Source organism: Notamacropus eugenii, chromosome 3, assembly GCF_028372415.1.
Source record: "Notamacropus eugenii isolate mMacEug1 chromosome 3, mMacEug1.pri_v2, whole genome shotgun sequence".
NCBI classification, from domain to species: Eukaryota; Metazoa; Chordata; class Mammalia; order Diprotodontia; family Macropodidae; genus Notamacropus; species Notamacropus eugenii.
In genome coordinates, this window is record NC_092874.1 from 362,398,625 (window position 1) to 362,413,570 (window position 14,946).

Here is a 14,946-nt window from a genome sequence, read left to right on the forward strand (position 1 = left end):
AACTTTATCCTCTGAACGATACTTTACTCTTGAAACAACGGCAGACGTTGGAGCTGGGTAATTGAATGATGCTGTTTCTTCCACAGTGCTCCCAAGAAGTAGTCGGTGTGACAAACATGACTAGTCTGTGCTTTCCATGTCCTTTAGTTATCCAGCTGAGCCCCAAGGCTTGGGTGCTGGAGACCTGCTGTGCAGTTTGACCCTAACATTCTAACTTGCTATGAATATTGAATTTCAATTTCCTCTCAGGACTTATGGTGAGCATTCAAAAAAGATCACCATGAAGATTTATGAATGCAAATGGGAGACATGCTCAGTATTCTCAAAGGACCCATTGCCACCTCATACTGCATACTTGGAGAGCATAAGCACCTGCAAACCATCAGGACTCAGGTGCATTCACTCTGTCTCTGAAGGGATATAGTAAAAGCATAAATCACATGTAGCGATGACCAGCCATTTCACCGAAAGTGCTCACATACACCCAGCCAAGAACTGAAAACTTCTACAACTAATGAGTTATTGTAAAAAGGTATTTCTTTGTATGTGGTTTCCCTGCCAGGATTCTATCTGACCAAGGTAGAGACTTAAGAGAGTGAACTACTTAAGAAGGTGTTGGCCTTGGTAGGAAATGACAAATCTAGAGCCACATATGAGGGCAATAGCTCTTAGAGAATCCCATAGCTTGAGGGTTTCAACAGAACACAACCAGACATGCTGAGGACTCTGTGACATAAGCAGAAATCTGAGTGGAATCAACGTATGGCATTTCTCCCGCATGCGTACAATGCCACCTGGAAGAAAGCCACACGCTTTAATCTCATGCCTACTGACGTTTGAGTGAGAGCCATGTCTAAATTATGCTTTGAAGCTTCAAAATATGTAGCAACTGAGAGTGCATACATTTCTGAAGTTGCCCTGAAAAAGGCCTCTCTTTGGTTATGGTTTCAGCTCAGAAAACTTGATAGAAACTGGCTGCATGATACCCGAGTTTATTGTTAATATCTTCAGCAAAGTGATAGAGTTTGCAAAGAAATCAGAGTGCGCAGGCAAGATGGTTTGTCATGGACTATTGGAAAGTCATTCCATATGAAATAGTTAAACAGGCAACTTGTCTGTAAACAAAATAGGCCCAGAAAGTGGTCAGAACCTCCAGACAACGCTTACTGAGGCATTAAGACTTCCCATGGAGCAGGTCCAAAATAGCAACAGAGAATGTGACAAGATTCCACTCACCTTTTTCAGAGAGCTTGATAGTAGTTCAGAAGATAATGATTCATATAAGGAAGGAATTTTGGTACAACTGGAAGGTCAAGGAACTTACTGGAAACTCTGCATCTGCTTTTCTGCTTGGCCTCAACTCCAAAGAACAAGGTGTCCCAGGATTAGGTACTCCTCATCTCTTTCCTCCATTCTTCTAGTATTCTGCTTCCTTTTATGTATTGTCTTTCCCCATTCAATCAAATATCTTTTCTGTTTTATATATACATATATTATAAAATATATTTATATATTCAATGCCTTCGCATTGAACCAAGAATGTTTTCTGACAGACTATCAAAAGCAATCATATCAGTAGAGGTTTATGTGCTGTGACTTTGAGTGTTTTCTGCCCCAGAAAGTACTTTGAACCAGGGGTGGACTTACCTGGGGAATCTACTGTTTCAATTCAGGGGTGTTCCCAGGAAACAGGCCATTTGTTCATTTGAAGAAATACAGGACTTAGTGTTGGAAGACCTTAGAGAACATTTTACAGTTGGGAAAATTGAAACCGAGATTTCAATTGAAGAGAGTCTTAGTCAATGAGGTTAAATGCTTTGTTCAAGGCAGTAAGGTTTGAACCCAGGACTAAATCCACTATCTTTCCTACTATACTTCTCTACCTCTCTAATTCTCTTAGAAAAATAAAAAATAGAGAATTTAAACAATTTTTATTGCAAAATGAAAATATGACTGCTTATGCTAAAGTAAATTTTGGCTTATCTAATTATGGCCTCTCCTTGGTGTTTTTTGAGGGGAAACATAGTAGATAGAGCGTAGGACTTGAAATCAGAAAGACAGTTTGAATTCTGTCATACACTTATTAGTTGTGTGACCCTGTACAAGGCACTTAACCTTTATTTGCCTCAGTTTCCTCTTTGGAAAACTGAGATAAGGAGAGCGCTTACCTTCTAAGACAGTTTTGAGGATTAAATGAGGTAATATTTGTAAAGTATTTTACAACCCTTAAAACACTATATACATGTTAGCTATTATTTCTATAGGAAAAAATGTACAAGTTGCTCATTTAATTTAATTCTTTTTATTTGTTGAAAGCCACCACGTTATATGATGCAGCACTAGCTGATTATTTTGGGGGGAACTCTGTCACCAACTCTTTTGTGAAGTTTATTAATAGAACCCTCAAGAGTTGAGATTTGTTTCTTCTTCGGTCATGCAACCCTATATTGTAGCTCATCAAAGTCTACGTCAGACTTAGTAGATCTTAAGTACCTATTCTATAGGATTTCAATGACTCATTGAAAAATATCTTTCAAATAATCTTCTTCTCCCTCCCCATCTATGAAACATAATGGCATAATGGAGTGACCACAGGAATTGAAGTCAGGCAGACTTAGGTTTGAATCCTTCCTCTGGCACTTGGTAACTCTGTGATCTGGGAGAGTCATTTAATCTGCAAAAAAGGGATGTCAATAGCATCTCCCTCACAGGTTTATTGCGAGAAACAAATAAGAAAATTTCTGTAAAGTATTTATTCTTGTCCTCTCCTTTCTTCCCAATTTAGTCCTAAACTAGTAAGGGGGAAGGGATTCCTGCATTGGTTGGGAGATTGGATTAGATGATCCCTGAGGTCCTTTTCATCTCTAAGGTTCCCTGATGGGTGATGGGCCTGGGGCAGGCTTGGGTAGGGTCCAAATGGAGTAAAACTTCAATTAGCAGCTACATTTCTCTAAAACCGTAACTGTAAGTGACTAACTTACATGATTCATCAAAATACCAGAGGATTAGCATTTTCTAGTTCAGCACTTGATGGGTTCATTGGAGTTCTGGTTTCAACTAGTGGTAGCCACATAGAGCAGCCAGACTCATCTGATCATCCTTTGGGGAAGGGGTATTTTGGTCACTGTGGAGCTGAGCTAGGGCTAAACTCAGGATTTCTTTCTTCTCTTTGTAAAACCGAAGCTCTTGTCCGGCTCTTCTGGCTTCCTCCAACTCCCTCAGGGCCATCTGCAGCTCTTGAGAGACAATTCCTGGTGAATCTTGTTCCTTCATGATCCAGTCCAGGGCCATGTGACTCCTCATCCTTTCATCTAAAGAATACTGGGAATAATAGGAAATCACCTCCTGTAATACAAGAAAGAAAGCCAAAGCAAAGAAAGTGAGAAATTAATGTGTGCCTGGTATTGCGTTTCCCACCCGATGTGAAGGTTGGAAGTTCAATTCCGTGTGGACGGTCTCGGGCGGGTAAAGGTGGGAGCTTCTAAATCTTAGAGTTCTTACGAGGCCCCCCAGGAAAACAGCAGGGAATCGAGAAGGTCAGACCGAGCTAGCTCGGCTAGCTCAGGTATTTCCGCCTCTTCCCGGGAGATACGTGATGGGTGGAGCCTCCCTGCTCTTGAGGCTGTCCCGGATTGGACACACCTGTTGTCTCCTAACAGGCTCGATATTGATATGTAAACTACTCGACAGAGGGCTTAAGTAGGTCCAGGAAAGCCCGAAAAAGTCTCTTGGGCGGAGGGCCACGTGTGAGCTTACTAGGCTCCTCATTTTCCTCTCTCTTCTCTCCCCTCCCCCTCTCTCCTCACTTATACTTCTACTTCCAATCTCTTATTGTAAGATCTTTGCCTCCTTGGGAGATCCTTCTCTCTCTCCCTCCTAAGGAAGAATCCCCTGCACTTGTAACCGAGATCCTGAAATAAAGCTCAACCCTTGTTCAACTCTGGAACATCCTTTCTCTCATATGCGCACCCGGCGTGGCCAGCCAAAGACCTCGGGAGGTGAGGTAAGAAAGACTCAGGTAGCCCACAGGCCTCTAGGCCTGGCAACCCTCCTTCCATTTTCCTCTTTTATCCCACCTGCCCCAATCTAGAAAGGTTTTTTTTCAAATAATTATGCTCCTCATTGTGCTTATATTAAAAAGACACAATGCCTATGTGTGATGGCCATCAAAATAGAATCCTGTGTTGTTTTTGTTTTAGTATAATCAAGTGCCTCTGAGTGAATCTTGCCTTTCTCAATCAGGAGTCTTTACAAGGAGTAAAGTACAGAAACAAGAGTTTCTTTAACCAGAAACAGTATGTGTATTTGTACTGTTAATGTGATCTTCCTTACCTATTAATGGGATTAAGGAGAGTTTGATTAGGGAAGATTTGTAGGAACACCCACAGCTTTTGTTGAATGAGGCATTGACTCTCAAGGGTTGTGATGCCCTCTGACTCTAAAAAAAAGGTATAAATACCTTGAGGGTGAGGTTTTACTTTGGGGCTTAGTTTTTGGTAAGAAGGTTTAAGTGCCAGATAAGGACTCTGGGAAGCTGTTAAGGAGATCCCTGGGGTTTAAGAACCCAGATGTCATGCTTCTCTCTCTGGTAGAGATGGTCAGACAGTTGGGGGTCCAACTGTCTGTTGAATTCAGGCAGAGGAAGCCATGTCTGTTGATCTTATGATTTCTCTGTATTTTCTTTGAAATTCAGGGTGCTGACTCCTTGAACTATGATATATGTACTTGTTTAAAGGAATGGTACATGTGCTTCATTAAACTGATTGTTAACCCCTTGAAAGTTGCCTTTTCTTCATGAATGCAAATCTAAGAACCTGTGATAGCAGGTTCTATGTATGCTGGGGTGCTTACTGATACACTATGTGATACAGAGAAGCAGTATAGTTCAAAGGGAAGGATATTGAGTTTGGAGTTGGAGAATTTGGGTTCAGATCCTGACTCTAAATCCTGAAACCTGTTACATTGGACAAATCACTTGTCCTCTCTGAGACTTGGTTTCCTCATCTGTAAAATGAGAGGGCTGGACTAGATGACTTCAAACTCAAATAACACTCCTGTTGTCTTGCTAACAGGGTGACTCGGTGGATAGGGCACCAGGTCTAGAGTCAGAAAGACTCATCTTCTTTCATTCAAACTTGGTCTTATACACTTACTATCTGTGTGACCCTGGGCAAGTCATTTTGACTTTATTTGCCTTCATCTATAAAATAATCAGGGGAAGAAAATGGCAAGTCATTACAGTACCTTTGCCAAAAATCCCCCCACTAAAATGAGTTCCCCAAGAGTCAGACAACAACTGTCTTACTGGTCCATCAACTACTCCTTTCTGGCATGATTCTCATTTTATTTTTTTAAATGTTATTTATTAATTTATTTTTTTGTTTTCAACATTTGCTTTTATAAGATTTTGAATTTTAAAATTTTTCACCTTTTACCCCACCCCAAGACAGCATGCAATCTGATATAGGCTATACAAGCATAATTGTATTAAACATATTTCCACATGAGTCCATCTTTCTGTTACCAAAATGATCTTCCCAAGACCAAGTTAACCATGTAACCTCAATGAACTCCTGGGGCTCCCTATCACCTCCAGGATCAAATATAAAAGGTCTTTCATAACCTGCTACTCCCACCTCCATACCTTTCCAGTCTTCTAAGGCTCCTTTCCCTTATATACTTTGCAATCCAGTAACATTGGCTTTCCTCCTATTTCTCAAACGAGACACTCCATCCCCTGACTTCATGTGTTTTCACCGGTTTTCCTCCATGCCTGGAATTCTCTCCCTCTTCATCTCTGCCTCCTAAATTCTTTCAAGTCCCAATTTTAATCCCAATGCCTTTCCTATGTTGATTATTTTCTATTTATCCTTCCTAAATATAACTGGTTTGTCCATAGTTACTTGCATATTGTCTCCCCCTTAGACTATGAACAGGATCTGGTTGGTTTTTTCCCTTTTTTTAAAGTTTTATTCCCAGTGCTTAGCATATTCCTGGCACATAGTAGCCAGGCTTAATGACTGTAGCAGCCTGACAAATGTTTGTAGACTGACTGACTAAAGGTGGGGGCAGAGAGATCTCAGCCCAAGAATGAAGCATCAGAAAGCTTGAAGGTTTATCCAAGACTGCAAGTTGTTAAATAACTTTATTATTAGTAGAGGAAGGATAATTTTCAGAATCGCTCACCAGAGAGCAATAATAATAAAAAGCAGGGACAATATGTTATGGCATGTAAACACCGGGTCTTATAAATTTGATAATAAAAGTTTTATGATATGAGGGATGTGGAGTCAAGAAGACAGGAGATGAAACTCCGCCTTGATCACATCCTTGTTCTGTGGCCATGGACAGGACTAATACTGACTATAAGTTGAGTTGCGATCTGCATCAAAGGAGTTTCCATACTCCATTCCCTAAAATGAAGAAGTCACGTGTCTGGAAAAAAATAAGAACATATCCATGCTTGAAGAGTCTCTTTTGCTAAGCTTTGAATATTGATCCCCACCTGATGCCTCTTTTATGTAAGAATTGTCAGTAATGCCTTTTAACAGACTGTGTAGGTTTTGTGAGTAAGCTTAAAACTGATGATGGGGGCTGAATGACTTGCTTATTTTTATTTATATAGTCACATGGAATTTATTTACAACCTTAACAAAATTAAAAATAATCATGGAATCATGTTTACAGAAAGTCCAATATATTTCAGAGTCCTTTTATAAAATCAAAGAGAAGAAGAAAAAATCCAAACCTTTTGTAAATTACTTCTTTCCCTTCATCGATAGAATACTGGGCTTTTTGTAGCAAAGAGCACAGAGAAATATCAGATCTAAAGCAAATTTCCATTGCTAATTCTTCATCACTTATATTTGCCCTGATGTCAGATATTTCATATACAATAAGATTTAAAATGCCCAACAGGGAAAAAAATGAAACTGCAATCTTGCTGTCCTGAAGATATTTCTTTGAATAAACACGTCACTCAAGATTTCCTTCTTTTCCCCTTCTACTCATCTAATAACTACCCTACAATATGCCAGGCAACGTACTAAGCATTTTACAAAGATTGATCGTCACAACAACCCTGTGAGGTCTGGGGTGGTAGTGGCGGTAATAAGTATTTATATAGCGTCTACTATGTGCTAGGCACTATGGTACCCACTTCTACAACCCTCCAAGGTAATTGGCATATTGTAGCCTAAATTAAAAAAAAAATCAACACCCTCCTATTATTATCTCCATCTTACAGATGAAGAAACTGAGGCAAACATAGATCTAAGTGACTTGTCCCAGGTCACACAGCTAGCCAATATCTGAGTCCAGATTTTAACTCAGATTGTCCTGACTCTAGGTCCAGTTCTCCATCTACTGGGCTTCCTCTCTACCTCTGCCACCATCTCCTCCTTCACCGTGTCTCATATAAAGAGGTGACCCTTCTTGGTAAGGCTAATCTTTCTACATGAGCAAGTGATCCCATGCCATTCTATCTTTTCCAGCAGATTTCCCCTTCAGTTAGCTCTATACCTTCACTTATCTTCAATCTTTTTTTGTCTATTGACTACTTCTTTATTGCTTACAAACATGCCCATATCCTCCCCCATCTTCAAAAAACTCTCACTTTACCTCATCCGTCCCTATTAGCTATTGTCCCATATCTCTTTTCCCTTTTGTAGCTCAACTCCTTGAGAAAGCTATCTACAACCAGTGCTTTTACTTCCTTGCCTCCCACTCTCTTCTTAACTCTCTCTATAATCTGGCTTCCAACACTATTAAACTGAAACTGCTCTCTTCAAAGTTACCAATGATCCTTCATTGGCTGAATCTAATGGCCTTTTCTCAATCCTCATCCTTCTTAACCTTTCTTTAGTCCCTGGAAATGTCAGTCACCCTCTTGATATTCTCTTTTCTCTAAATTTTCATGACACTGCTTTTCAGTCTCCTTTTCTTGATTTTAGTTCAAGCAAATCCATTAAAGGGGGTGGAGTAGGGGTGGGGGTGTTGGTTCCCCAGGGTTTGGTCCTGATTCTTCTTCATCTAATGATTTCTCTGGATGATCTGATCAATTCCCATGGATTCAGTTGTCTGTATGATTATGATTCTCAGATAAACTTAGCTGAATGTAACCTCCAGAAGTGCATCTTCAATTGCCTATTTTAATGTCTAAAATTGGATGTCTTATTGGCATCTTAACCCTCAACATTTCAAAAACTAAACTCATGGTCTTTCCCTCAAATTCTTCCCTCTTCCCACCTTCCATATTACTGTTGAAGGCACCAGTATGTTCCCAATGATACAGGCTTGCCATGTAGGTATTATCCTCAACTTCTCACACTCTGTCACACTGCCCCCATATCCAATCTGTTGCCAAGTCTTCTCAATTTTGCCTTCATAACCTCTCTCACACATACCCCTTTCTCTCCTCTGATCCTGCCACCACCCTGATACAGCCTTTTATCACCTCATGCCTAGACTATTGCAATAGCCTACTGGTTGGGCTCCCTGGCTCAAGCCTCTCACCACTCCAGTCTGTACTCCACTCAGCTGTCAAAATGATCTTCCTAAATAGCAGGTCTACCCATATTACCCCCTTTCCTGTTTTCCACTTGCCTTGTTCAATAAACTCCAGTAATTCCCTATCAGCTCCAGGATAAAAAAATTTCTCTTTTTGGTGTTCAAAGTGCTTCATAATTGTCGCACTTCAACCTTTCCAGTTTCCTTACTCCTCCCCACATGCTTTGCAATGCCGTGATGCTGGCCTCTTTACTGCTCTTTAAACAAAATATTCCATCTCCCAACTCCAGGTATTTTCACTGCCTGTGTCCCATGCCTGGAGTGGTCTCCCTTTTCTGCTCTGCCTCCTGGCTTAGCTGGTTTTTTCAAGTCACAGTTCCAAGAAGACTTCCCGATCACTCAATGCTAAAGCCTTCACTCTGTTGATAATCTCTACTTATCTTGCCTATGTCATGTGGGTACATGGTTGTCTGAATGTTGTCTCCCCCATTAGACTGGCAACTCCTTGAAGGTAGGGACCGACATTTACCTTTCTTTGTATCCCCAGTGCTTAGTACAGAGCCTGGCACATAGGGGGCAATGGAAGGTGAGAAAAGTGAAAATGAAATTTGGTAAATTGAGGGAGAAAAAGAACTAAATGTACTGTCAGAATTTTGCCTTTCTATGGAGTAGTGTCAAAGTGGGCAAAGGATGATTTTAAGGATGAGAAGTACAAAGGAGCGAGAGCAGGGTTGGTGAACATGTGGCCCTCTAGGTCCTCCAGCTCACAGAATAGGGGATCCAGTCAAAGAGCTGTGCTTCAGGACCTAAAGGTCCACATGCAACCTTGAGGATGCAGGTTCTCCACTCCTGAGGTTTTTAAGAAAATCTGGGGTGATTACTTGTCTCCTCTATTATAGTTGTTCAGGTATGGATTACTACTGAGACTATATCTCTGTGATAATGGATCACTCCTGGGAAAATGTCCTGATAGACCAGTTCATCACCCTGGCTCATGCCAAGCCAGCCAACTCTACCCACTTTCCTTAGGTGGGTATATCTTACCTGTCGGGAACACTTGGTTTCTCGAAGGGCTTTCAGGCTTCCGTTCCAGTGCAGTAGCTGGAAAACAATCATCAGCTCCTACAGAGATAGAACTATCTGTTACTGACATATTCTCAAGAAGTAGAAGTGGAAGGAAGAGACTCTCCAACCATGTGGAGGCAAGAGTTTGAGAACACTCTTTCCCCCTCAGTTCCCTGGATGTCTCTGTGATATAAGGAGTACAAAGCTGTCAAAAAATTATGAAGTGCAAAATGGATAATGTTGATTACATTAAACTGAAAAGCTTTTGCACAACCAAACTCAAGGCAACCAAAACTCAAGGCAACCAAGACTCGTAGGGATGCAAAAAACTGGGAAAGAATTTTTGCAGCTAGTGTCTGTGATAAAGGCCTCATTTCTAGAATATTTAGAGAACTCAGTCAAATGTACAAAAATACAAGTCATTCTCCAATTGATAAATGGTCAAAGGAGATGAACAGGAAGTTTTCAGAGGATGAAATTACAGATATCTATAGCCATGTGACAAAAAATGCTCTAAATCACTATTGATTAGAAAGATGCAAATCAAAACAATTCTGACACACCACATCACACCTATCAGATTGGTAAACATGATAAGGAAGATGATAAATGCTGGCGAGGATGTGGGAGAGTTGGAACACTAATTCATTGTTGGAGGAGCTGTGAGCTGATCCAACAATTCTGGAGAGCGATTTGGAACTATGCCCAAAGGGCTACAAAAATATGCATACCCTTTGACCCAGAAATATCACCTCTAGGACTGTATTCCCAAGAGGTCCCACATGTTCAAAAATATTTATAACAGCACTCTTTGTGGTGGCCAAAAACTGGAAATCAAGGAGATGCCCATCAATTGGGGAACGGTTGAACAAATTATGGTATATGAATGTAATGGAATACTATTGAGCTATAAGAATGATGAACCGGAAGACTGCAGAGAGGCCTGGAAAGACTTATATGATCTGATGTTGAGGGAAAGAAGCAGAATGAGGAGAACTTTGTGGACAGCATCAACCACAGTGTGCGAGAGTTTTTTCTGGTAGACTTGGAACTTCACTGCAATGCAAGGACTTAAAAAAATTCTCAGTGGTCTTTTAAGGCAAAATACCTTCCACATCCAGAGAAAGAACTATGGAATTCAATCGTAGAATGCAGCAGATCATTTTGTGTGTGTGTGTGTATTATGTTTTGGTTTGTTATATGATTTCTCCCATTCATTTTAATTCTTCTACACAGCATGACTATAGTGAAAATGTATTTAACAGGAATGTATGTATAGAACCTATATAAAATTGTATGCTGTCCCGGAGAGGAGGTACAGGGGAGGAAAGGGGAAATAATCTAAGTTATATGGTAGTGATTGTAGAACACTGAAAATAAATAAAATTAATTTAAAAAACAACAACAAAACCCCAAACCTAAAACAAAAAACACTCTAAACCAAAGCATGTTTCAAACCTCAAAGATCTCAGACTTCTGAAATGTGCAACCAGGATATGGCTGCTTAGAGCAATAGCACTGTTCTAAATAGATTTCAAAGGAAGTAAATAGGCATAAAGGTAAAATTAACTGAGAAACCACAGTTTTTGTTGAAATATGACTTCACCTTTGTCCGTGTTCAAGGTCTGATTGTGTAATATTGCTCTCAGAATGTCAGCCACAATGCAATAGTGCTAGGTATACTTATATAGTTCTTTAAGGTTTATGAAGCCCTTTCTCCATGATATTTCCCATAGGAGAGGTGGTACAAGCATCAAACACATAGATGTGAGACTGTGAGGTTGGTTGTTGTTGGTTGTTGTCATTAGTTCTCGAAAAGGACCAAAATGACATCACCATGATGAAAATTTTAGTGTGTCCGACCATGACTGATCAGACCAATATGAGCTCAGAATGCTCTACCACAGACTGGGCACAGATAGTCTGTATGAATATTTGGGATGGGTACTCCAAATTTGCACATCCTACATTTACTTTGTGCTGTTTCAATTCTGCTTTGGTCATAGAGCACACAGCACCTTTTCTGATGTGGGTCCTCCATGCTGAGTGGTCCTGTGCCAACGTCTCCCATGTTGCACAATCAAATCCAAAGTCCTTGATTGTGAGGCAGCAGTTGATTGAATGCTGTACTTGGGTTCAGGGAGAACTGGGTTCAAATCTTTTGTCAGACATTAAGTATCTATGACCCTGGACATATAATATGGACTTACTCTCCATTTTCCATCAGCAGTTTTGCTTGGTTTGGTCTCCACGCCCTAAACCAGGATAAACTGATCCACATGAAATGGGGTACTGTCATCATGCTGGTCAGTCATTCTGGATATTCAACAACTTGTCATTTTCTGCCCCCTTTGATTGGGAGGCTGGAGGGTGGAGCACCACACTCCTCCCAAAGTTTTCCTTTATATAGGGCTGTGATGTAAACTTTTGCTAATTCCCTGCTTTTCCATCACCAACACTGCTTGGTTTGGACTTCAGGAACATTACCTCTCTCCTCCCCCTCTACATCCTCCCCACTTTCCAGCTTCCTTTCTTGTTTATCTTTCTTTAATAGATTGTAAACTCCTTGAGGGCAGAGCCTAGCTTTCTTTTTGTCCTCAGCACTTAGCATAGTGCCTAGCATATGTCAGGAACTTAATAAATGTTTATCAAATTGAGCTGAACTTTTCTGAGCCTTAGTTTTTTCATCTGTAAAATGGGAATAAAACAGTATTTAACCTATAGGGGTGTTCTGAGGATCAAATGCATGGAAAATACTTTGTAAACCTAAATATACCATATAAATGTTAATCACATTTTACAGGTGAGGGTACTGGTGTTCAGAGAGATTGAATGAATTTCCATTTTTGGAAGAGAGACCAAATCAAACACTTGCTTTTGTAGTCAATAAGCAATAAATATCATGGGATCTTTGCTAAATTGTTTTGTCAATTGTGTGTCTGAAAAGAGGTGATCTGCTAAAGTACGCAATTAGCAAAAGCATACCTGTTCCTTGCTGTTGATAAATATACAGATGATATATATGTATGTATAGATAAATATATAGCTATATAAGATTTTGTTGTTCTCACCCTTTTTGACAGTATTTAGAGTTTTCTTGGCAAAGGTACTGGAGTGGTTTGCCATTTTCTTCTTCAGCTCATTTCACAGATGAGGAAAGTGAGGCAAACGACTTGCCTAGGATCACACAGCTAGGAAGGGTCTGAGGCGAGTCTTCCAGACTCCAGGCCTAACACTCTATCTACTGTGCTTCTTAGCTGTCCTACATATAAATATATATTTCTCATAAAAATATTATAAAACTGGGAAAATGGGTATATGTTGGTAGTTATTAATATCTCCTTGGTTATTTTAAGGCAATACTAAGGTTTGAGGTTGTCATTTATGACCAAACAGACAAAACAGTCAGAAACATTGCCCAAGAAAGGAATTTAATCTTGGGGGTTGCTTTGTCAGTGGTCACAAGTTGAAGATTTTAGGGATCAGACTCTCAAGAAATGGCAATTTCATGACACCTTGTTCTCGTGTAATTATAAGCAGCATCTTCCTTAGCAAAGCCAGTGTGTGGATTGTACAGAGCAGATTCTAGGAAAGGATATGGCTTGTGTTGTGAAAGTTAGATTATTGGTTGATTAATAGTTAAAAGTTATAGTTAATCATTGGAAATAGTATAAATGGGTCAGATTCACTTCGATCTGAATTACATAGGCCTCGTGGTAGAGTCTGTAAGACTTTATGTTCTTCGTTCTTCTATGCTACAACCTGAACCTCAGAAAGAAGGAGAGATAAGGAAGATGAGTCAACCTAGTCATAAGATGTTTTTACCTAGCATTAGGTCTGTTTGGCACTGGGTGATGCTTGACATAGGAGTTTCCAGAGGATGTTGACCAACTCTGTATTTTCTTCATTGCCATGAATTCTGGAGATCCCCTCTTTTGAATAAACATCAAGAAGTAAAAAAGCCCATTCTCACTTTTTCTATGAACCAATCACATTCTTAGTTTAGTTTATATCACTAGCCCTTATGTAACCAACTGTATAAAAAGCTGCTCTTACTGCTGGGTGTATCTTTGGTTACTGAGGAGCCATTGACCTTTTACTGGCAATTGCTAGCCTTGCTAATAAATTTATTATGCTTGGAACTTTGTGCCTCAGTTTCTCTTCATTGCAGATTTTTATTGTGAAGTACAACTGCCTCAGAATGTGTATGCCTTCTGGGAAGAGGCCAAAATACAAGGTGATACAAGTCTGGGAGGGGTTGTATAATACTATAGAAGGGAGAGGGAGCGAGCAGATTTTCAGAAGCTTGCCCCAAAGGCACCCTTAAATGTAGGTCCCTTCTAATGGGGACTGAAGAGTTATTTGAAGGATTTATGTTTCTCTACATGGGTGGGTTTATTCCTGTGAACCCTGGATAACTTCTGCATTTTTGGGGGGCAACATAAATGATTTCCTATCCGTATACATTGCTACCTTGAGTGCCTAATTAGGATTTAGAACTCAGGTACTCATATATAAGGAGAGCTAGTGTGAGCCAAATGTTATAGATTTCTCTTGAACATCAAGCCAAAGAAAGAAAACAATGGTCTGTCCCTACGACCTGAACCATGTGAGCCTTGAGTCTTTGGGGAATAGGGAGGGTGCTGGATTATACTTCTCAGCAAAATGGTAAGTCTCATGAGGGCAAGGACATGGTTAGGAACTGTTTCATTTTATATTTACATCCCCAAAGCCCTAGCACCATGCCTTGCACAGAGGAAAAACCCAATTAATCGTTTTCAAATTGAACCTTTAAAAATGTGTCTTCTTCCTGAAAAAACACTGTTGCTAAAAAAGAAACACATAGTGACTGTTGAGGGTGGTATCTGTTCTACTTCATCGAATTTTCTGGGTAGAGCACTGTTCACATAGTAGACCAGACTAGAGGCTGATCTGAATTTCTTCCAGGGAATTGATTGTTTTTTAAAAAAAGACTGTGAATCAGGCCCTTGGTCTTTTCTTTAGAGAAAAAAATAACTGTGGTAGTCACCATACCAGACTTCCCAGTTCACTCTGTCATTCATTCAGTTTAAGATCAGAAACAACTGGACTCTGTCAGACCAGAGTTTCCTGTTGTTGTCTGCCATTAGCAACGATGTTTGGCTTTCCAGCTGCCTTTTGGGGAGGTAATGCACATGGCACTCCCTCAAGTGTCTCTGAGAGGCCTGGGCTGGCTCTGCACTTCATCAGAAACAAGAAAAAACAAACACTGTAAACTGATAAGTTAGAAAACAGGTGGGCATCATCTCCCCACCCAAGAGGGTGGATTTAAGAGGAAACTTGTTTATGGGATGAGGTTTTTTAAAGGTGACCTGGATAGTTTAGCAAGATATA

General features: G+C 40.2%; 1 protein-coding gene across 1 annotated transcript in view; it reads right to left on the reverse strand.

Moving 5' to 3' along the window:
• Positions 1-2,286: 2,286 nt before the first annotated feature.
• Positions 2,287-14,946, reverse strand: part of LIX1 (limb and CNS expressed 1) — a 66,751-nt gene continuing 54,091 nt past the window's right edge. Inside the window, exons 5-6 of the mRNA XM_072597347.1 lie at positions 9,553-9,630; positions 2,287-3,345 (exon numbers count right to left, since the gene is read on the reverse strand). Of these exons, the coding sequence (XP_072453448.1) occupies positions 3,058-3,345; positions 9,553-9,630 (366 nt within the window). The 3' untranslated portion in view covers positions 2,287-3,057. The remainder of the gene's footprint in view (positions 3,346-9,552; positions 9,631-14,946) is intronic.